The sequence below is a fragment of the Pipistrellus hanaki genome (assembly GCF_964339955.1).
Source record: "Pipistrellus hanaki genome assembly, chromosome: 14".
NCBI classification, from domain to species: domain Eukaryota; kingdom Metazoa; phylum Chordata; class Mammalia; order Chiroptera; family Vespertilionidae; genus Pipistrellus; species Pipistrellus hanaki.
Genome location: NC_140516.1, coordinates 18,533,772 through 18,556,979, shown reverse-complemented (window position 1 = coordinate 18,556,979; position 23,208 = coordinate 18,533,772). Strand labels below are relative to the sequence as shown.

The following is a 23,208-nucleotide window of genomic DNA, read 5'->3' as shown; positions in this document are numbered from 1 at the left end:
AGGGTAGCTGCAGGCCTTGGCGATCACCAGTCTTCCCTGGCGCACAATGCCGCTCTTATCCTTGTGTTTTAGGACTCCCCATGTCTGCGGTGCCCGTAATTAATGAGCTGGTGAAAAGCTGCCCCCGCCAGGCTGTGCCCAGGGTTTCCTAGCTTTGTTAGGAGAACCAGGGAGGGCTAATTAATTGCTCTTCAGGTAGTAACTAAATCAAAGGTGTCTCGGGTGCCCTGGGAAGCGGAGTCTCCTCTTTTCCTGAGAATCAATCAGCTCAAGATTGATGAAGGGCTGCTAAGGTCAGGCTTAGAAACACAAAACCATCTGCCAACTCTCTGGGGCTGGTACCTGCAGTGGAGCAATTTTAGAAGAACAGGTGTTCACTTTTAACTTACCTCTTCTTTTCTTTGTGCTGAAATCACGATTTCAGCTAGCAAGAGCCTCCAGTTGGTTGATGATATTGTAACTTAAAATAACCCGGCCCAGAGGTATTGCGATAACCTCATTCGGCTCTTACACAAAGTCATAGACCACTCATCTGCAGGAATGGCCACTCTACCTTCTCCAGAAGTGTTTGGCAGCATCAGGAAGCAGTAACTGCAAGGCATTTCCCAGAAAGGGGTACAGACTGACTGTGTGTCTTCCCAAAATTCCTACGTTGGAGCTACTCTCCAAAGTGATTGTATTTGGAGGTGGGGGGGGGGGGTCTTTGGGAGGTGATTAGGTCATGAGGGTGGGGCCTTCAAGAATGGGCGGAGTGCCTTCATAAAAGAGACCCTGACGGTCTCCCTCGGCCCTTCCACCCCGTGAGGACAAGAAGACAGTCCCCTGTGAACCAGGAATTGGGCTCTCACCAGACATCAAATCTGCCAGGGCCTTGAACATCGACTTCCAGCCTCCAGAACAGTGAGAAATAAATGCTTGTTGGCTGTAAGCCACCTTGTCTATGGCATTTTTGTTACAACAGCCCAAACAGATGAAGACAGAGAGCTCTATGCCAAGGAACACTCTCACTCTGAGGGTGGACAGTTCCAGGCTGGTCTGTCCATCACATTGCAGTCTGCTCGAGAGCCTGCCAAGTCTTTCAGAGCTGACACCTCAGTGTTTCAGGTTCCTTTTGAAGATATCTTTTGGCTCAGTGGTCTAAGAACATTTCAGAAGTCTTTGGTGGTGGTCTGTAAGCACATCTATATATTTGTTGATGATGGTTCAATGACTAGATTGCCTTTCTTCTATAAACAAAACTTCAAGATTTACACCAAGTCGTCTTCTTTTCAATAAAGGTATTTTTTTGTTCCTGTTAACCATTAGTATCCCCAACTTCCCAAAAATATGGGAAATTCCCCCAAATACTCTTGTGGTAGATGGACTGTATTTTTCCAAAGATAGCTGCCGTTAAATATATCCCATCTCACATGCCCTTGTTACAATGTGACATTAACCGTCCTCCATCAAGAGGTGAGATTTGTGTTCCTGTCCCATGAGCCTGGGCAGACCTTTGTAAATACCTCAACCAGCAGCAGGTAGCAGAAGTGAAATCATGTGACTTCCTATTATTGTCATAAATATGCTGGCACCTTGATCTTGGACTTCCTAACCTACAGAACAATGCGAAATAAGTGTTCTTTAAGATCCCAGTCTATGATATTTGTTATAGCAGTACCAGCTAAGACAGCAACCATTACCAAGACCCTTTCATCACCCTCAGTCAGAAACTCTGTCACCTTTAAGCAGTAACCCTCCATTCTTCTCTTCCCCCAGCTCTTGGTAACCTCTAATCTACTTTCTGTCTCTGTGGATTTTTCTATTCTAGATATTTCATATAGAGTCATGCAACATTTGTCCTTTTGTGTCTGGCTTATTTTACTTAACATAGTGTTTTCAAGATTTATCCATGTTGTAGCATGTGTCAGGACTTCATTAATTTTCTATGACTAAATGGAAGTCCATTGTATGTGTATACCAATTTGGTTTATCCATTCATATGTTGATGGATAATTGGGTTGTTTCCACCTTTTGTTTGTTGTGAATAATACTATGAACATTAGTGTATAAGTATGTATTACACAAACTCATCCAGAGTCTAGGGAAAGAGGGATTACTTCTCAACTCATTTTATGAAGCCCATATAAACTTGTCACCAATCTAATGAGGACATAAGAAAGGAAAATTATAGACCAATATCTCTTATGAACAAAAACTCAAAATTCTAAGCAAAATAAAAAACTAATAGAACCCAGCAATATTTTAAAGTAATCAAAATTATCACCCACACCCTAACTGGTTTGGCTCGCTGGATAGAGCATCGGCCTGTGGACTAAAAGGTCCCAGGTTCAATTCCGGTCAAGGGCATGCACATTGGTTGCGGGCACATCCCCAATTGGGAAGTGTGCAGGATGCAGCTGATCGATGTTTCTCTCTCACTGATGTTTCTAACTATCTCCCTCCCTTCCTCTCTGTAAAAAAAAAAATCAATAAAATATATTCTTTAAAAAATTATCACCCATCAGGATGTACTCCAGAAACACGTTTATTTAACATTACAAAATCAAGGTAATTCACCATTGGGGCACATATTCGGGTTTCAGCTCAATCCCAAGTAGGGGTCATGCAGGAGGCAGCCAATCAATGATTCTATCTTATCATTGATGTTTCTATTTCTCTCTTCCTCTCTGAAATCAATAAAAATGTATTTAAAAATAAAAAAATGAATCAAGATAATTCAATCCACTAACAAAATAAAGGAGAAAATCCATAGATTTTATCTCAGCAAACTAAGGATAGAAGGAAAATTCCTTATTCTGATATAAAATATCTATAGAAAAGCTATAATTAACATCATATTCAGTGGTGAAGTAGCTAACATTTTCTCCCACAGTTAGGAACAACACAAAGATGTTCATTCTCACCATTTTTATTCAGGTACTGGAGGCCCAGTGCATGGAATTTGTGCATGGAGGTGGGGGTTCCTCAGCCTGGCCTGCACCCTGTGGGATTGGGCCTAAACTGGTAGACATACCCTGAGGGGTCCCAGATTGGAGAAGGTGCAGGCCGGGCTGAGGGACACGCCCCCTCCCCCGTGCATGAATTTCTTATTTATCCATTTATTCGTCAATGGACACAATGTGTTTTTCCCACATATAAGCTATTGTAAATAATGCTGCAATGAACATAGAAATGCATTTAACTTTTCAAATTAATGTTTTTATATTTGGATATATACCAAGAAGAAGAATTGCTGGACCATATGGTAGTTCTATTTTTAATTTTTAAAGGAACCTCCATACTGTGTTCCATAGCGGCTGCACTAATTTACATTCCCACCAACAGTGTGCAAAGGTTTTCTCAACCCCCTTTTCTCAACCTCCTGGCCAACGCTCGTTGTTTACTAGTTTTGTCTTTTTTATAACAATCATTCTAACAGGTGTGCAGTGATATCTTGTAGTTTTATATTTACATTTTCTTAATAATTGGTGATGTTGAACATTTTTTTTTCCATATGCCTGTTGGTCATCTATATGTCTTCCATGGAAAAATGTCTAGTTAGATCCTCTGCCCAATTTTAAATAAGATTGTCTACTTTATTTGTTGTTGTTGAGTTGTATGAGTTATTTTTATGTTTGGGCTATTAACCCCTTCTCACAAGTGTCATTTACAGATATCTCCTCCAGTTCAGTTGGTTGCTTTTTTGTTTTGCTTATGGGTTCCTTTGCTGTGCAGAAGTTTTTTAATGTGATGTTGTCCCATTTCTGTTTTTGTTTCCCTTGTCTTTGGAGGGGAGTCTGAATGTTAAGAAATCAGCTTTCCTCAGGTTGAGCTATAGATTCAATGCGATCTTGCAGGATTTGGAAGACCTCATCCTCAAGAGTTGGCCAACTTACATTTCTAGATACAAAGATTGACTATAAAGCTACATTAATTAAGAGAGCGTGTTGATATGAAGATGGAGAAATAGACCAGCAGAACAGAATAGAAAGTCCAGAAGACCCACACAGGTAGTTATTTGATTTAAGATACAGGCATTACTGAAATTTAGTGAGGAAAATGGTTCTTTTTCAATACACAGTACTGAGGCAGTTCGTTATTTGTAAGGAAAAAGAACGTGCAGGATGGGGGATTCCAAGAAAATCAGGACGACCTTGAAGTTTGTCATCACCATCATCCTTATCACCCTCATCACACATTTTCCGTATATGCTCATGCCGTACAGACTTGACTGTATCGCCTAACAGACCAAAATGACATAAATATTCCTGCACCCGTTATTCTGAGCTGCTTCTCCAACTATCAGATCCTAGGTCAGCTCCTGGAGCAGCCCCTGCAGGGACCCAAGGCCTCCAGCCACCTCCTCGGGACTTGTCCAGGCTCGCAGGGGATCGGTTCCGGTTTGGCTAAGCCTGATAGCGCCGTGCCACTTCGGCTTCCTGTGGGAGCTGGGCACTCCCTCCCTCCTTCGCTACTCACAGTGAGGATCTCCAGGCCAGGGTGCTAGGAGGGTGGTGTTCCGATGCGGCTTCACTCCAAACAAACATAACAACACCAAAATCACGAAATGGCTTCCATTTGAGCTAGAAATCGAAAACCATTTTCCTGTTCTTTAACTCCTTGCATTTACCCGACGCCCCTTTGACTGAACAGTCCAGTTTCATTTTCAGCTCCAACGGCACAAAGCTGTGAAGCCTCTCGCTGTGGTCCAGTGCAGAGGGTGTGCCTGGTCTCTGAGAGTTCACCGCCTCCCTCTCACCCGAAGCTCTCTGGCACTAAGGCCTGCTCTCAGCCCCAGCCCACCAGTCAGTGGTCTCTGCTTAGCAAAGACTCAGGAGAGCAGTTTGCATGTGTGTGAAACAGAAAGTAAGACTGAACAATCTTTCCCTGAACAGACTCTACTACAGTGCTATTCACTGTTGGATGTAGGGATCAATTCCCGTGGGAAAAGATTGCAATATTAATTTGAAGCGAATGACTAACGCTACTAAGCCAACTCCCTCATGTTGCACAAAATAAAGTTTGTTTTAGCTCCCCTAAAAAATCAGTGTCTCTTATTCTTGCAGGTCTCAGCAGCCCAACTTGTTCTGCATATGGTTGCATGTTTAATTAGTGATCCTTCTGTAAGTGTCTGCAATTAGCACCATGATGATTAATAAAATAACCCCTTTAAAGCTCCATTTAGCTAGCAGAACTGCACAATCAGGCATAATTAATTCATCATTAATAAATCATGGCTGATTAACTAATCTGTTTATTACCCACACATTACTGAACAGCTCCCACCTGAGCACAGCTAATTTCTCTGTGCCGAACAGAACTGGAAGCGAACAGAAAACTCCAGCTCCTCCAAAACTGCACCGAGCAGCAGGTACGCTGGGACGGTCAGGGAGATTTTGAGAGAACGCACATTTAGAAGTTACTGAGCCGCATAGACAATTGTTGCTTGGGAGAATACACTGGCTCACTCTAGAGGCCTGGACACCAGTGGTTCTCCAACTTAAGCACACACCAGAACCACCTGGGTTTATTAAAAACCAGATTTCTGATCCTGCCTCCAGAGCTTCTGATTCAGTAAGGGATGGGGAGGGGAGGGAAGTGGAGAGGAGCAGCTGAGAATTTGCTTTTCTAACAGCCCCCACCTGGTGGTATGGAAGCTGATTGTCTGGGGACCACACTTAGAGATTCACGGTTCTACCCTTCCTCATACACGGGGAATGACGCCCAAGTTCTTTCTGTGTTTTTGAATAGTTAAAAAACAATGAAAATATCTTTTAGGGTTATTTCTCTGGCCTTGTGTTTACAACTGGATTGTTGAAGAATTCCTTTCTTTTACTTCTTTCTCTGCCACAACAGAACCTAACAACTACTTTTTACATGTAGAAAGTATAGACAGCCGAAACCGGTTTGGCTCAGTGGATAGAGCATTGGCCCTCGGACTGAAAGGTCCCAAGTTCAATTCCGGTTAAGGGCATGTATCTTGGTTGCGGGCACATCCCCAGTAGGGGGTGTGCAAGAGGCAGCTGATCAATGATTTTCTTTCATCGATGTTTCTAATTCTCTATCCCTCTCTCTTCTTCTCTGTAAAAAATCAATAAAATATATTTTATAAAAAAATAAAAGAAAAAGAAAGTGTAGACAACACCCAGACATGCCTGTACTTTATCCCGGAATGGTTGTTTGTGCCCCAGTCTTTCTAAGCCTCGGCCCTCAGTGCTCCCCTGACGGCCACCGTTCTCAGTGTCTCTGCCACGCGTAGACCCTAATCACTGACCAGTGTGCGTGCTCATTATCTTTTCAGGAAAGGATGGGCCTGGCCTCCCCACTCAGAGTCCCTTGAGAGCACTGTAAGCTCCTCTCCAATCCCCTTGGCAGCCCGTTCCCTGGCTCTCCACCTGCCAGCTTCCAGCCTGGTGTCTTACGCACGGGGGACAGCCAAGTACAGTTCGCCAGCCATGTCAGTTGCTGACCAGCGGGTCCGCCCCACAGGCTGTGAATCCGGATCCTAACTGGGCACCTCGCTTTCAGAACACATGAGAGTAACAGCAACTTGGAGAGAACCTGGAAAGTAGTACATAGTCTACCCTCTGAGAGTTAACGTATTTTTAAAAATCAGAGAAGAGAAAAACAAGGACAACTTAAAGCAGAGGTTCTCGACCAGGGTGGTCACTTTTGCCCCCTGCCCCCACCTCAGGAGTATTTGGCAATTTCTGACGACATTAAAGGAATGGGATGGCTTGACTGTATTCTGGTCAAACTGGAAGGACAGGGCTGGTCAGCAGTGGAGGCCCTGGGAAAGGTTACTCAGAGAGATAAGAGGGCCCAGCCAGGTCGGACCTGAGAGAGAGGCTGATCTGTGCTGAGGCCAGTTATATACGGTGAATTCACATCTCACACGAGTACAGGCTGAAGCCACTGCGTCTTATAAAAATACTATAAGAAATGTGTGAGACAACCAGGGAAGTAGAAATATTAACTGGATACTCAATAACATTAAGTCATGGTTGCTAATTTTTTAACGTTATAATAGTTTTCCATTGCTGCACAGCAATCACCACAAACTCTGGGCTTAAAACCACACATTCCACATGCGTTTCTGTGGGTCCGAGGACCTGGCCTGGCTTAGCGTGTCCTCTGCAAGGCTGCAGTCAGGTGTCAGGGTGGGCTGGGGTCTCGGTCTCATGTGAACACTCAGCTGAGGGGAAGTGCTGCTTCCAAGCTCACTCGGGGGTTGGTGGAATTCAGTTCCTTGCTACCACAGGACCGAGGGCCTCGTCTTCATGCTGGCTATCGACCAGAGGCAGCCCTGACCTTCCAAAGGCTACCTGCAGTTACTTTGAGAGTTCCCCAGCGTGGGACCTCACTTCTTCAGAGCCAGCAAGGGAGAAAGAGATGCCAATGAGACCGGTGCTGCAGTCTTATGTAACACTAGAGGCCCGATGCACGAAATTCATGCAAGGGGCTCGGCCCTCGCAGCACTGGCTTCATCCCGAAGGTCATCCGGAAGGATGTCCGGACGGTCATCCTGCTGTTCGGTCTAATTAGCATATCAACTCTTTATTAAATAGGATAATCATGTCCACATAATCACAGGTGCCCCATCATCTTTATCGTACTTCATTGGTTACAAGCACTTGAGGGGGCAGGAATCAGGGTCTGTGTTCCTTAGATGTGTATTTGTATTGAAGTTACTATTTTTTTAAGAGCCCTTATATTTTAGAGCTAAATATTAAAATATTTGCAATGAAAACACTTACGATGTCTGAGTGAGATTTGCTTTAGAATAATCCAGGAGGCCGGGGAAGTGGGTTGAGATATAGTAATTGGCCAAGAGTTGAAAATTGTTGAATCTGGGAGGTTCATGGGAGCTCATAAGAGGTTCTCTACTTCGGTGTGTGCTTGAAATTTTCATAATAAAATTTAAAAGATAGCATGCATATTAGTTATCTGTTGCTGCAAGATTAATTAGTGACTTAAAACAACAAACATTTATTTTCTCGGATCCTGTGGGTCAGGGATCTGACACAGGTTAGCTGGGTGCTCCGACACAGGGTCTCACAAGTCTGCCGTCCAGTTGTCAGCAGGACTGTGGGCGTCTGAGGCCTGATGAGCTGGGGATCTGCTTCCAGGTTCATTCATGTGGCTGTTGGTCAGGTGCCTCAGATCCTTGCTCACAATGGGCAGCTGGCTTCCCACAGAGGAGGAAAGAGAAAAAGGCCCACACAGAAGTCGGCCAGCACAGAGGTGGTCTTTTATAACCAATCTCAGCAGGGACATACCATTCCGAATATCCTATTGGACACACAGACCAACCCTGGTGCAGTGTGGGAAGGGGCGGCACAGCAGAAGGGGGGGTCATTGAGAGCGTTTTGGAGTCAGGCTGCCGTGGTGTGTAGGGCAAAAGTTGGGTGTTGTCAAAAGTATCCTTGAAAGTCCTTTAACCCATTAAGCATAGTGGACAGTTACACCAGTGTTCCTCCAGTGCTGGAATGCACTGCTGTTTTCTTGGTGCTGGATAAAAGTGTGGTCTTGAACTAGGGATCATGGTTGTTCCAAAAGTAAAAGTTTCTTACCTTTATTTATTTTTTCTTTTTAAAATAGTTTTTGTTTTTTTCCCCTTTTTGTTTCATAAATAAATATATTTAAACACTATGATCACATATGGCCCTGCCTTGAGTGTATTAAGTTAATTTCAAGTACATTCTAATGCGCTGTGAAAGGGGAGAGCTGATCACACCTTGATGGCATCTGCCTTTTAGGTCCATTTTGCTGACTGCTTGTTTTAGCTCCACAGTCACCGAGCAGCTTTCTGATTATAATTTGGCTTCCCAAACAGAAATGCACATGGGGAGATAATGCTCTGCTCTAAAGCATCCTGTGGTTACATTTTTTAGTGTAAAATTAAGAATTGGTATTCTACAAAAAACAAAAACAAAACGCTAGCCAGTTTGGCTCAGTGGATAGAGCATTGCCCACAAACTGAAGTGTCCCGGGTTTGATTCAAGTCAAGGACATGTACCTTGGTTTCAGGACTTAGGGTGCGTGTAGGAGGCAACCAATCTATGTCTCTCTCTCACATCGATGTTTGTCTCTCTGTCTCTCCCCCTATCTCCCTCCCCCCCTAAAAATCAATGGGAAAATGTCCTCAGGTGAGGATTAACAACAACAAAAACAATTGGTATTCTAGCTCTACATATCAGTCTTTATGTGCGACGTCAGTGGTCGGCAAACTCATCAGTCAGCAGAGCCAAATATCAACAGTACAACGATTGAAATTTCTTTTGAGAGCCAAATTTTTTTTTTTTTAAATATATTTTATTGATCTTTCACAGAGAGGAAGAGAGAGGGATAGAGAGTCAGAAACATCGATGAGAGAGAATCATCGATCAGCTGCCTCTTGCACACCCCCTACTGGGGATGTGCCCGCAACCAAGGTACATGCCCTTGCCCGGAATCGAACCCGGGACCTTTTAGTCCGCAGGCCGACGCTCTATCCACTGAGCCAAACCGGTCCCGGCAAGAGAGCCAAATTTTTTAAACTTAAACTTCTTCTAACGCCACGTCTTCAAAGTAGACTCGCCCAGGCCATGGTATTTTGTGGAAGAGCCACACTCAAGGGGCCAAAGAGCCGCATGTGGTTCCCCAGCTGCAGTTTGCAGACCACTGCACTAGGTTAATGTGAATTTGCATGTAATGTGGTACGTTTACATTTTAGGCGTTTGAGCCTGCAGCCCTGAGTCCCCAGACTGTGATGAATATACCCAACTAATGCCATCAGAGTGGTCTGGAAGTCTTCCCACGGGGTGGCAGCTATATTTACTGCACACAGGACATATGCATGAGCTCCCCACACTTCTCAGGTCCCCTGCTATCAGAGGGGGGTGTGTAACCAGTTTTGGTCGATAAGCTGTGAGTAGAATTGACACCTATCACTTCTGAACCAAAACCCAGTGCAATTTTCACACACTCTGTCCCACTGCTGCAGCGACCATGGAGGCCACATGTCGACATGCCAGAATGCACATCAGCCTGGGCCCCCTGCAGGACCAGAATGGACAGAACCCCCTCCTGACCTGTGCCAATTAAGCAAATAACATGAGTGCAAATAAAAGGTTATTATGTTAAGCCATTGAGATATTAGTGTAACCCACTCTAACTCAGTATACCAAGGGATGCCAACGTTGCTGGGAGTGCGTTTTTTCAATCACTGGTAACGTTACACCTGAGTGCTGGGATCCATCTCCAACGATCTCTCTTCACTTACCCCTGTGCCCACTCTCAGTAAGATTAGATAGGCAAGAGGCGGGCAGAAGCAGAAGAGGCCAGGAGAAACCCAGCAGGACTAGAGATATTGAAGTGCCCCCATCCTGCCCAGCTCATATCAGCACAGGAGGCTAATCCTAGAGGCTCTATGCTCCTGCTAACTAAAGATGTCATTTCCTTTCCTCTTGTCATCTGTCCCGTGTGCCTGTGCTCCCCCCACTCCCGCCCCAGCTTCCCTGGGGCCACTTCGGGAGCACTGCTGCCACGGTGGCCATCAGTCAGTCTTCAGCAGGTGGACCGAGTAAACACTAAATATAACAGTTGCCCTGACTAAGTCTGACTCAGCTCTCCATTGCTAAATGGGAAAATTTTAAATCGCTTATAAAACTAAATATAGGGTTTGAAAATATAGGGTGAAAAATCAACTCAGAAGCTTCAAATAGCAACTTTAAGGCAAAAACAAGAGTTTAGAGTCATTTCAAGGACTTATTTCCCAAAAATAGCTAGTAAGAACTTAGCATACGCCCCAGCTGGTGTGGCTCAGTGGTTGAGCGTCAGCCTATGAACCAGGAGGTCATGGTTCGATTCCCGGTCAGGTCACGTGACCAGATTTCGGGCTTGATCCCCAGTAGAGGATGTATAGGAGGCAACCAATCAATGATTCTCTCTCATCATTGATGGTCTGATCTCTCTGTCTCCTTTCCTCTCTGAAATCAGTAAAAATATAATTTCGAAAAAGAACTTGGTATACATTTAAGAGCTAAAATCCAGACCCTTTCAACTATGCATTTATATAAAATTATGCAGAAAATTCAGTCCTGGGTTGGGCAGACCCTCCAGTGATTCTCTCCCTTCGTGTCAGAACCAACCGATGAGTTGTGGTGAGCTGTGCAGTGTGTGCTGGGTCATTGGTTACTCAGTAAGCTAAAGTACTGAAGCTAGTGAATTATTCTCTTCATTGCAAATTAGGGGAAACACAAGCTTACTTCTGTAACAAATTCACTCTCACATGCCTTAGCAAAACAAACAAAAATAAAAAGCATGGTGCCTTGACCTGGTGACTCAGTTGGTTGAAGCATCATCCTGTACGCCTGGGTCAGGGCATAGAACCTAGGTTGCTAGTTAGTCTCCCGGTTGGAGCACATACATACATGAGGCAACCGATTGATGTTTCTCTCTCACATCAATAGTTTTCTCTCTTTTTCCTTTCCTCTCTCTCTAAAATTAACAACAACATATCCAGTGTGGCTTATTTGGGCGAGCATCATCTCATGCACCTAGAAGTCGCTGGTTCAGTTCCTGATTAGGGCCCATGCCCAGGCTGTAGGTTCAATCTCCAGTGGCGGTGAGGGGGATGGGACTGTGCAGGAGGCATCCTATCAGTGTTACCCCTCTCACCTCCATGCTTCTCCCTCTCCCTTCCTCTCTTTAAATTTCTTTTTTTAAACCATATTTAGAAAATGAAAATAAAAGCCTATCCTATAATTAGGATTAACAAAAGGAAAAAAGAAAACATGGTTGCATTAAGGTGGCGGGGGAAAGGGACAGGAATTTCTAACTGATCAGCCAGCAGTTTTTGAGATGGCCGAGAACTGCCATCTTAATGACTTGAAAAAGTCCCCAACCCAAAGTCAATTATAGGCACTCAATATTACAGATTTAACTGAATTTAAAGTTATGTTAAAAACCCATTTTATTAAGGTAAGAGAAGAATCCATTTTAAGTTACCACTCTAAAGCTATATATATAAGATAAAGATATTACATTACTTTTAGTGTTAAATTTTATTACCATACTAATACATATACATTTTTTAAATTTCTGGGGTTTCTAGTTACTTACTTATATGCTCTTTTTTTGGTTATTGAACATGTGTGTTCCAATGAAGGAAATACTTCTTTATTACATACATTAACATTATTCCCGATCTTATTCTCCACAAATGAACTGTTTTCACCATCTTCATGACTCATCCTGCCCATATAGATTCCTATTCTCATAGACAGCATAACATTGCTAACATTTTATAATCTGTGATCTTCTTTCTTAGTATTGTATCATGAAATATTTTTCTGTATTTCCACATAGTTATTGGATCTTTTTAATGGCTGCAAAATATTCTATCACAATCACCTACATTTAAATGGTTTGTTTTTAACCATTTGTTCCTCATTCTGTGATCAGTAGCCACAATCAAAGGTGACTACCTATTACGAGTTACTTACTTATATTTCAAATACACTCACAGGTAGAGCCCACGTTAACTCCCCATTAATATGTCTTCATTTTTCTATTTCTAACATGAGGATTAAGTAGACTACTATGCAAGCTTGCTAAGGGAGCCCCTTAATGTTTTTCTTCATGGACACGGTCACGGGGAGAGCAGCACCTGGGCACAGCGCCTCTAGGCTGTCAGTGTGCCCTCCAGGACAACCGCGGCGCCGCCCCGAATGTCAACCCGGCCGTCGGGGCGCAAGGAAATCGCCAGCTCTCCTCCTCGGGAGGAGCACTGAAAGGCTGGAGAGAACAAAACAAACCACAAGTTAAGGGGGTAATTTTCACCCTTTTTAATGAACAGCCAATAGTGAGACGCCTCTTATTGCAAGTTCTAGAATCCTCCTGGGTCAGTTTAAAGATAAACTCTTTAAAAATTCTTTAAGGACATTGCTTGGTTTAAAATAAATAAAAAAGGTTTTTAAAAGAAATTTAAAAAAATAAAAATAAATTAAAAAATAAAAATAAAAATTCTTTAAGGATAAAACCTGTCCATGGTGCTGCCCAGCCCACCCGGTTCTCCTGAGGAGTGGGGGCCACAAATGCACTTTCATCCACAAAACACACAGCTCCAGGCCTTCTCTTCCTGAGCTACTTCCTCCAGCACCTCCTGCAACGCCCACCCCACCCCACTTCCTGCCTGGCTCTGTCTCGGGGTGAGCAAGGACATGTGAAAAGACAGATGCAGGTCTAGGAAGATAAAGATGTCTAGGAGGTCTTGGCCCTCCTGAGAAGGCCCGTCTTTCCAGGCCTGAATAAGACAAAGGGATCTCATTCATTCTTGTGGTTACCAAGCAACCACACGTGTCAGGCAGACAAGAGGTACCGACTAAGCCTTCCTGGAGCTCAGTGCTTAGGGGAGTAACTGGTCTCACCTAGGAGCAGCCACCTGCTCTCCCCAAATCAGGCTCACGGAGGCCTAACCCTGCCACTGAGGAAGACCTCTAGAGTTGGACTCCTAATTTGGTTATGTAGTCTCCATTGTCTGAGGTCCATTTTCTCTGCCCCTGAGAAAATATATATTAATCACCAAGGGACTTGGTTCAAAAGCAATTTGTATGATTCAACCCTGTGGCTAGTAATAGCAGTAAGGAACCTTACCGATTATCCAATCTCCATCTGCACATCATAGATAACTTCTCTGGGCCAGAGCTACACAGCTGGTTAATTTTACTCAACAAACGTTCATTGGGCACTTACTGTACGAGAAGTGTGTCTATGTGTTGGGAGAAACGGGTAGAATGTGTTTGGGGTACAGGATATTTAGAGTAGAGAGATTAGGGTGAAGGAATTTAAAAACCTTTCATTTTCATGTCGGTGATACGAAACATGTCTTCAAGTACATTTTAGATTTGAGAAGGAATATTCGTTTAAGATTAGGCTTTTTTTTTTTTTAATTGAAAAAGAGCTGTCTTACCACGCATCTCTTTCTTCCCCAGTTCTTGGGACCAGTAGCTGCTGAGAACAGTGTGGGCAGACCCTTAAAAGAAATGGGAAGTTATGATACAGCATAAGGGAAACAGGGGCAACTTTGGGGTAAATTTATAAGCAGTTGCAATCAACTAGTTGGTCATTATTTGGCATGGCCACAGCAGAGTGTGGCATTATGAATGGAGCTGGAGAGGAAGACACAGGATGTATGGATAAGCTCCTTCAAATGATACATTTGCAATGTTTTACACTTTCTGAAAGCTGAATTAAACTGCAGGTTTTCATTCTTGTCCTGTCTACAGGTCACGGTCAGCCCATGATAGGAAAATCCAGTCCCTCTCTTAAATCTACCTCCTTCAAGAGAGACCATCCGCTTGCTCCTGGGATGCACACGCAAGGAAAGGTGGAACTCTGACAAAATCCAAAATCTCCATCAAGCACACATTTTGGTGGCCAAAGATCTGTCCTTCAGTGAGGTATTTTTTAAGATAATTGTGCCCAAGATCAGAGAGTGGATAGTGAAATGAAGGAATGAACTGTAAAGTAATAACTGGCAGAAAAGTCTATGGGGCAGAAAAGGCTGGGATGGAAAGAGCCCCTCCTTCAGGAAAACTTACTAAATGTTATGGGAGGTCCACATGGCATGACCAACTCTCCCAATTCCCTGAGACTGTCCTGGTTTTAGCACCAAAGGCCCTGTATGCTGAAAAATCCCTCAATTTTAAGCAAACTGAGATGGTTGGTCATCACTGTGCAAGACCTTTCTGCTGTAGAAAAGCATCGTTTCAGGGAAAAACTTGCCCTCTGTGCCAACTAAAATCTTTGTAAAGCAGCTGTGCAGATCCACTCAGAACTTCTATTCCATGGGGAAAGGGTTGAGTTGGCCTGTTTGGATGTCATTTGGGCATTTTCCTGACATCTAAAAAGTGCTTGCTTACTGAGCTTTGAATTTCACATGTTTTGTTCCTCAGAGAGTAACTAAGTCATCCCAGCCCCTGCCATCTGACCAGACAGTCTGCCCAGCCTCCTTCTGCCCTGGCCACCATCCCATGTGCCAGCCTCCTCATCGCCCCCTTTTGCTGCTCAGCCCACTCTTTGCACTGAGGTAAGTACTTAACTGGCATTGGATTTGCATAACCCTATGGCAGTGGTCGGCAGACTCATTAGTCAACAGAGCCAAATATCAGCAGTACAACGATTGAAATTTCTTTTGAGAGCCAAATTTTTTAAACTTAAACTTCTTCTAACGCCACTTCTTCAAAATAGACTCGCCCAGGCTGTGGTATTTTGTGGAAGAGCCACACTCAGGGGGCCAAAGAGTCGCTTGCCAACCACAGCCCTATGAAATATTCTCTGTATTTTATAGAGGAGGGAATGGAAACTTTTAAAAGTTACGCCCTGGAAGGTGTGGCTCAGTTGGTTGGGCATCGTCTCATGCATGGAAAGGTTGCTGGTTCAATTCCTGGTCAGGGCACATGCTCGGGTTGCAGGCTCGATTGCCGTGTGGGGTGTGTAGGAGGCAGCTGATCAATGTTTCACTATCACATTGATGTTTCTTTCTCTCTCTTTCCCTCTCCCTCCCACCCTCTCTAAAAATCAATCAAAAATCTTTTTTAAAAAACAAGTTAAGCCATTTGCCCAAGGTCAACAGCTAGAAAGCTAGGAAGCAAACCAAGGCTGTCTGACACTAAGGTTTAACTCTGCTATACTGCTTCCTTTTTATGGAGGAGAGGGGAGTGGTGAGAATATTTTCCCTTTGATTTTTAGAGGATGGAAAAGAGGGAGGGGGAAGGAGGGAACATCAATATGAGAGAGACACATCAATTGGTTGCCTCCTGCACCTTCCCCAACCAGTGCCAGGGATCGAACCTGCAACCCAGGTACGTGCCCTTGACTGGAAATGAAACCCAAGACCTTTAGGTGTGCAGGCTGACACTCTAGCCATTGAGCAACACTGGCCAGGACTATATTACTTCCTTAATTCTGCGGGGGTTTTTTTGTTTTGTTGTTTTGTTTGTTTGTTTTAAATAAATCTTTATTGTTCATATTATTGCAAATGTTCCTCTTTCCCCCCGCCCCCCTCCATTGCTCTCCTCCACCAGGTTCCCACCCCACCCTCTGCCCTATCCCCACCCCCCATTGTCCTCATCCATAGGTGCACAGTTTATGTTCAGTCTCTTCCCACATCCCCCTCTCCCCTTTTCCCCAAGAATCGTCAGTTCACTCCCCTTCCATACCCCTGATTCTATTATATTCAACAGTTAATATTGTTCATCAGATTTTTTTTTAATTTCCTTGGTTTTTAGATTCACTTGTTGATAGTTATGTATTTGTTGTTCATAATTTTTATCTTTATTTACTTTCTCTTCCAAAAGAACCCCCTTCAGCAATTCATATAATTCTGGTTTGGTGGTGATGAACTCCTTTAACTTTTTTTTATTAGTGAAGCTCTTTATCTGGCCTTCGATTCTGAGTGATAGCTTTGCTGGGTAGATTATCTTTGGCTGTAGGTTCTTACTATTCATCACCTTGAATATTTCTTACCATTCCCATCTGGCCTGCATGGTTTCTGTTGAGAAATCAGCTGACAACCGTATAGGTGCTCCTGTATAGGTAACTACCTTCTTTGCTCTTGCTGCTTTTAATATTTTCTCTTTGTCTTTTGCTCTTGGAATTTTAATTATGATTTGTCTTGGTGTGGTCCTCTTTGGATTCCTTTTGTTTGGAGTTCTGTGCGCTTCCTGGACTGGTAAGTCTAATTCTTTCACCAGGTGGGGGAAGTTTTCTGTCACTATTTCTTTCAGTATGTTTTCAATATCTTGCTCTCTCTCATCTTCTGGGACCCCCATAATTCTGATGTTGGTTCGCTTGAAGTTGTCCCAGAGGTTTCTTACATTATCTTCAATTTTCTGGATTCTTGCCTTCTTGCTTCTGCGGAAGAGTGTCTTCTGGCTCTTTATGTTCCAAATCTTTGACTTGATTCTTGCGATCTTCCATTTTGTTTTTAGGACTCTGAATAATATTTTTTATTTCAGACAATGTATTCTTTATTTCTTGTTGATCCCTTATTATTTCTTGTTGATTCCTTATTAATTCTAGTTGATCCCTTTTCATATCCTCATAGGTCTTATCGACCTTTTCTAGGAAATTCTTGAAAAACCTTATAAGTGTAGATTTGAACTCTATATCCAGTCGCTTTTTGTCCTCCATTTCTTTCGTTTGTGATCTATTTTCTTGTCTCGGCATTTTTGCAGCTTCCCTGATGGGCGGGGTTTCAGGGTGGAGCCTACAGCCTTGGCTTCCGTCAGCCCCACCCTTCAGTACTCATTGCAAGCACCTCTGAGAGAAAGGTGCCCTCGATTTTCGCCTGCTACCAAACAGTCTAGGCTCTCCCCCAATGAGCCCGGAACTGGGGTTCAGTTCAGTTGGAAGTGGAGTTGGAGGTGGCGTTCAGAGCAGTCCAGAGCTTTTGTCTCCTTCCCACCAGGGCAATCCCGCGGCACAGCCAACCGTCCCTTCTCTGTGCGCAATGTGCGCGCCTCCGGGACCTCCTTTCGCCGCTCCCCCAAGGTTCCGCCTTACAGCCCAGCTCCCTATGGATGAGCCTGGGTCCCCGGGGTCTGGCCTAGAAATGGGGTTCAGAGCAGTCGGAACTGGGGCCCAGCACAGTCCGGAGCCTTTGTCTCCATCCTGCCAGGGCAATCTAGCAACAGAGTCAACAGTCCGTCCTCTGCACACAATGTGCGCGCCTCCAGGGGTTCTGCCTTTCGCCGCTCCCCTGGGATTCTGCCTCACAGCCCCGGCTCCCTCTGTTTGAGCCTGGGTTCCCAGGGTCTGGCCTAGAACTGGGGTTCAGCGCTGTTGGGTCTGGGGTTCAGCACAGAGCTTTTATCTCCTTCCCGCTAGGGCATGCCAGCCAGGCACTCAGCCGCCCCTGCTCTCTGGCTCCGTCCTCTCCGCGCGCAGCTTGTCTCTATACCTTAGGCTTTTCCAGCTCCTCCGCGCTTCCTTCTGTTTTCTCCTTGCTTCTCGTTGTAGAATTTCCAGTCAGTCGACTTTCCTGTAGTTCTGGGTAATGTCCATTTTATATATTAGTTGTATTTTATTGAAATTGTTGTGTGCGGCTGCGGTTAGGTGTTTACCTGGGCAGCCATCTTGGATTCTCCTAATTCTGCGTTTTTATGTGAAGGGATGGGGTGGGGAGGTTGGAAAACAAAGACAGCTCAAAACCCACGCCATCTGAAGGGTCACATGAAGGACAACGCTTAAACAGCTCTTTGTTACCCACCCCCTTCAGTGTTTAACCCTCCCCAGGACCCACATCAGAAAGTACCTGTCACAGGGTCTTCTGCCACACCAACCCAGGGTGCGAAATATCTGGAGTAAAAGTCGAATGCTTGGGTCTGCCCACCGGGCTCTCCTTTGAGGGTGAGAATGAGTCCTCTCACCTTCCCTGTGTTCTCTATTTGCAGCAGATCCTGTGTGCTCACTTTCAGGTTCTCCAGAAATGACCTGGTTCATAAATGGGATGGATTAGGACAAACCCCATTCCACACACACACACACACACACACACACACCCCACCACCACGTAGACTCCATAAAGCAGGCCAGGGTGTGGCTGACCCACGTGCATCAGCAGGAGCAGGAGGGAGGAGCAAGCGGAATACCTTCCTACCTGAGCACGAAGCTCTCGGGCTGCAGAAATCATGGTTTGCCTGGACAGAGCACAGCCAGACCACGCCAGGGCTGTAAAAGGGGGTGCTTGGCCCTCTCCAAAGAGGTGACGAAGCCAAAACTCTCGCTCACCTGTCGTAAGCGTCACTGAGCCGGACAAGGAGCTTCCGGGTGTCTGGGGAGTAGCGGATGTCCTGGATCATTGTGTCGCCTATGGCAGTCTGTGAAGACAGACCAAAGGCTTTTCAGGAAATGACCTTTCTGCACATCGCCAGAGTGCCAGGCCCACCCGTGGTCCCCAGTCCCCAAGTTTTAGTGAGGTTTCTGGGCGTAAGGTGTTGCCCAAGGAAAAGGCCAGTTTCCTGGTGATTAAAGAGGCCGTGAAAGGAACTGAGCTTACCCTTTCCGAGCCAAAGAGACATTATTCCCGAGTGTTAATATGTGTCTGAACACACAACTCCTTCAAATGGGTATTTCCCCCCCAGATCAGAAGAAAGACCTAGAGAGGCCCAGGGTCACACACACATAATTTTGTTCATTTCCAACCAGAGGCCTTCCTTCCCCTGGCTGCCAGCACTGGCTTCCCTCCCGCACCCGGGACCCGGGCTTCCCTCGCAGCCCAGCTTCGTCTGGAAGGACATCTGGTCTAATTAGCATATTATGCTTTTATTATCTATATATTGTATATAAAACCCTTATATGCAAATAGCTAATCAGTATCCCTCTCTCTGGAAACAAATCCCAGCACCAGATCCCTCCGGCTCTCCAGGACCTTCCAGTCTCTAAAGGGTCAACCAGCCCTTCTCTGTATGGGTTCTACGTGATTGGAAAGTTTAATTCTCAGCTGGGAATCTTATTGCCAGTTTCTAGGAACACAAAATGACAACCCGTGATAAGATAAATAACCCTTCGTCATTCCCATTTTGCAAATGTTGACCCTGAGGCTTAGAGAGATCAGGTTAAGTTTTTGGTTTTTTTTTTTACCATGAACAAGGTAGAAAGAACTCTGAATATTTTCCATTCCTGCCATTATGCTTTAAATAGTTCTCCCCACACTGCCAGGGAGGCTAATGTTGACAATGAAGAGTCAGGGAAAACTGGTCAATCTTCTCACCAGATAGATTCAGTATTACAATTCAGACCTCAATGCACTGCTTGCTGTTCATTCCAGCTTAAATTGGAACACTGATACCGGTAGCAGGCCTGTCTTTGGGGATCAAATGGTACCAAATCTTTGTGTTCAAATACTAACAAGTGTTCAAATAACATGAGCTCAGGCTTGATTCTTGTCACTAACCTTTATCAAGTCCTTTACTTCATGGACGTCCTAGATGGGGAAAAAGACAAACCATTATAAAACAGTCACTCTGTCTGTACACAATTTACCAATTCAAAAGAGCTGACCTGGTAATGGGCTGGGTAAAGAGGCAAGTCCAGGACGATACCATCCTCCACTTTTCTGGCCTTTAGTTCCCCACTCAGTGTGACAAAGGTTAGAGTGCTATTCACATTTTCTGGCAAAAATAAAAAAATAAAATAAAATAAAGGGGAAAAAAATAGTCTTATTTTGTTGATCATAAAACTGTTTGAAAAGGAATCATGAAATGGGGAAATAAACGTTGAGATAGATAGATATATATATCTCCAACAACAGAATGGTGGAATGACCAGAACAACTGCTAGGCCAGTCACTATGATGCACACTGACCACCAGGGGCACACGCTCAACACAGGAGCTGTCCCCTGGTGGTCAGTGCGCTTCCACAGTGGGAGTGCCGCTCGCTGACCGGGATGAGTGGCGTTCCCACAGTGGGCCAATTCTGCAGGCCATACCCTCCACCAGTGCACGAATCCGTACCCCGGGCCTCTAGTGTGCTTATAAGTCTGTTTCAGACACCATTGTGTTGTCTCAGATTCTCTAGCAGTGCTGCCCACATCTGGTTTGCTGGGTCTACAGTGGGGTCCCTCACTGGATTCTAATTTGAGAACCAGGAACATGATTGATTAGACTTGGCATCATACTTCAAGGCTTCACATCCCAGCTCCTTACGCTTCCTAGCTATACCCTTAAGCAAATTACTTAACCTGCTTAAACTTCAATTTCCACATCAACAAAGTGAGGTAATAGTTCAATCTATATCAATTTTAATTTACCAATAAAATAGGGTAATAATTAAGCCTGACTCATAGAAATGCTATGTTTTCTATTAAATTAATATATTTATACAATTAGTTTAGACTTATAAGCTCTACTAATCAGTTTATACAGTAGATGACAAATAGAACATACAAGTTATGAACAACAATCTGATAGGAACAAACTAGGTTTGTTTTAAATAAACCAAGCTAGACATAACATTTTGATTTAAAGATTAGACTATAAATGCTGATATCATAGCCCTCCCTCCGTGTTTCTGATACAACTTGAGCCACATATCTGACTTCAATGTGCATAACATTCTTGGTGAAAACAGAGATTTGGGACATAATTGTTTTTCCCGCCCTAATATTCCTGTAAAACCACTTTGCAGTTCAACTTCTTCCTCTGTTTAATCCTTTCTTTACTCCCCTATCAATATTGATCCCAAGACTGTTGCCCGCAGTTCCTCTAGCATGCAGATGTGTCCCGGAATGTGTCCTGCACCCTGGTGGAAGCTGCCCTCCAATCCCTTCCCTTCCTGTCCCCATTTAAAGCAGTTCTCCGAAGAGCCTCCTTTCTAACTCCCCGCTTCTTACAGTGGTCCTGCCACATCATCCTGTTTACTTCTGCATGTTGTCTAAACATGTTCATAGCTGCTTCCTACTCTGATTTAGGGCATTGCCAGGCATCTCTCTTCTGCCCTGTTCCCACAAAGCCCTCACCTTTACCTATTGTATATGCAGCTTGGATGGAAATTGGTAGGATTAAGGATTAGGTGCTGCAGTAGTTGTAAGTAGTAGTTGTAAGTAGTTGGGTGCATGGATCTTTAAAACTCAGAGCAGCCCTAGCCAGTCTGGCTCAGTAGATAGAGTGTCGGCCTGTGGACTGAGGGGTCCCAGGTTCAATTCTGGTCAAGGACACATGCCCAGGTTGCGGGCTGTATTCCCAGTAGGGGGCGTGCAGGAAGCAGCCAATCAAGGATTCTCTCTCACCATTGATGTTTCTCCCTCTCTCTTCCTCTCTGAAATCAATAAAAATATAAAATACATAAATAAATATAATTCAGAGTAAATAAGCTCTTGTTTCAGTGCGGGTGGGGACATATTGAGGGCAAAGTGTGCCTTTGGGGTCCCCGATATCACGTATGGCACCTGTTCTGCCTGTAGGCTCCCCTCCACAGAGCCCGAAGACTCCAGGTTTACAGTAAACCATCCACGGAGCAACGCCGTGGCTTTCCAACGTGTCTGACACATCCTCAGAAAGGCCAGCGTTATTGCAGGGGGCTGTTTTTTATTCTGGATAATGTTTTACATGAAATAAACTGCAACGTCCCATTCCAGTGTTCATCACAAAGAGTATGAGAATTAAGAAAACAAAAACAAAAACAAAAAAAACTATTTGCTAAGTGATGGGCTCATTTTTTAAATCACATTACTTATTTTGTGAAACAGCACAGCTGCAGAAGCCAGGGTAGCGTGACCACAGAGAGGGACCTCACTCGCCGGTGTGAACCACCTTAATCCGAAGCAGGAACCTTCAGGGAAAGACAAGCCAGAGAGAGACAAGATCAGTCCCGTACAAGTGAGTCGCAAACTTTTCCTTTCCTTATTCTCTTCAGAATTTTTCGTCAGCGTGAATTAATTGCTGAAACATGTTGTGAGGAGTGAACTCTAAGCATACATCCCAGGGCTCCTTGGTGCTAGGTCAGGCTGAAACTTTCAAATCAACCAACCCCACCCCCCAGATGAACTGAGAACCAAATCAAAATCTCCCCCTCGCTCTCCTGTCTGCATGCAAATAACAAATGGGCGTTGCCCTTAAATTATCACCCTCCCCCTGGAAAAGCAGCTTCTACCATTCAAGAAAGGTTTTTTAGAATACTTATTTAGCCAAAACCAGTTTGGCTCAGTGGATAGAGTGTCAGCTTGGGGACTGAAAGGTCCTGGGTTCGATTCCGGTCAAGGGCATGTACCTTGGTTGCGGGCACATCCCCAGTAGGGGGGGCACATCCCCAGTAGGGGGTGTGCAAGAGGCTGATCGATGATATATATATATATATATATTTTTTTTTTAAAGAATGCTTATTTAAGGTGACAGGAGACGATTGGACTTTGGGTGGTGGGCACGTGGTGCAATATACAGATCTGTGACATAGAAGCCCACACCTCAAGCCTGTATGTTCCTGTTGGCCAATGTCACCCCAATCAATTTAACGATATTTTAAAAGACAAAGAAGAGACAAAAAGCTTACTGACTTTGTGTGAAGCTGTCAGTTGGGTGCAGTTTTCGGATAAAGGCGGTTTCTGAGAGGTTCATTTCCCTGGCAATTTTTTGATGCATGTCTTCATCCAGTTTCTAAGTTAGAAACAAAAGGTCATTGAGACTCCAGAAACACAAATCAGACTTCCTTGGTTCAGTCCTTGGACAGTGACTGCTATCAGTTA

At 44.4% G+C, this 23,208-nt stretch overlaps 1 protein-coding gene and 1 long non-coding RNA gene across 2 annotated transcripts in view; one reads left to right on the top strand and one right to left on the bottom strand.

The window, feature by feature from the left end:
• Positions 1-23,208, top strand: part of LOC311632596 — a 43,868-nt gene that overhangs the window by 15,726 nt on the left and 4,934 nt on the right. The window contains exons 2-4 of the long non-coding RNA XR_014796811.1: positions 14,250-14,423; positions 14,919-15,052; positions 22,216-22,345. This is a non-coding gene — a long non-coding RNA (uncharacterized lncRNA). The remainder of the gene's footprint in view (positions 1-14,249; positions 14,424-14,918; positions 15,053-22,215; positions 22,346-23,208) is intronic.
• Positions 11,918-23,208, bottom strand: part of PBLD (phenazine biosynthesis like protein domain containing) — a 27,215-nt gene continuing 15,924 nt past the window's right edge. The window contains exons 3-10 of the mRNA XM_084904303.1: positions 23,020-23,119; positions 22,200-22,298; positions 20,029-20,138; positions 19,922-19,951; positions 18,757-18,845; positions 18,281-18,459; positions 13,934-13,996; positions 11,918-12,759 (exon numbers count right to left, since the gene is read on the bottom strand). Of these exons, the coding sequence (XP_084760429.1) occupies positions 12,647-12,759; positions 13,934-13,996; positions 18,281-18,459; positions 18,757-18,845; positions 19,922-19,951; positions 20,029-20,138; positions 22,200-22,298; positions 23,020-23,119 (783 nt within the window). The 3' untranslated portion in view covers positions 11,918-12,646. The remainder of the gene's footprint in view (positions 12,760-13,933; positions 13,997-18,280; positions 18,460-18,756; positions 18,846-19,921; positions 19,952-20,028; positions 20,139-22,199; positions 22,299-23,019; positions 23,120-23,208) is intronic.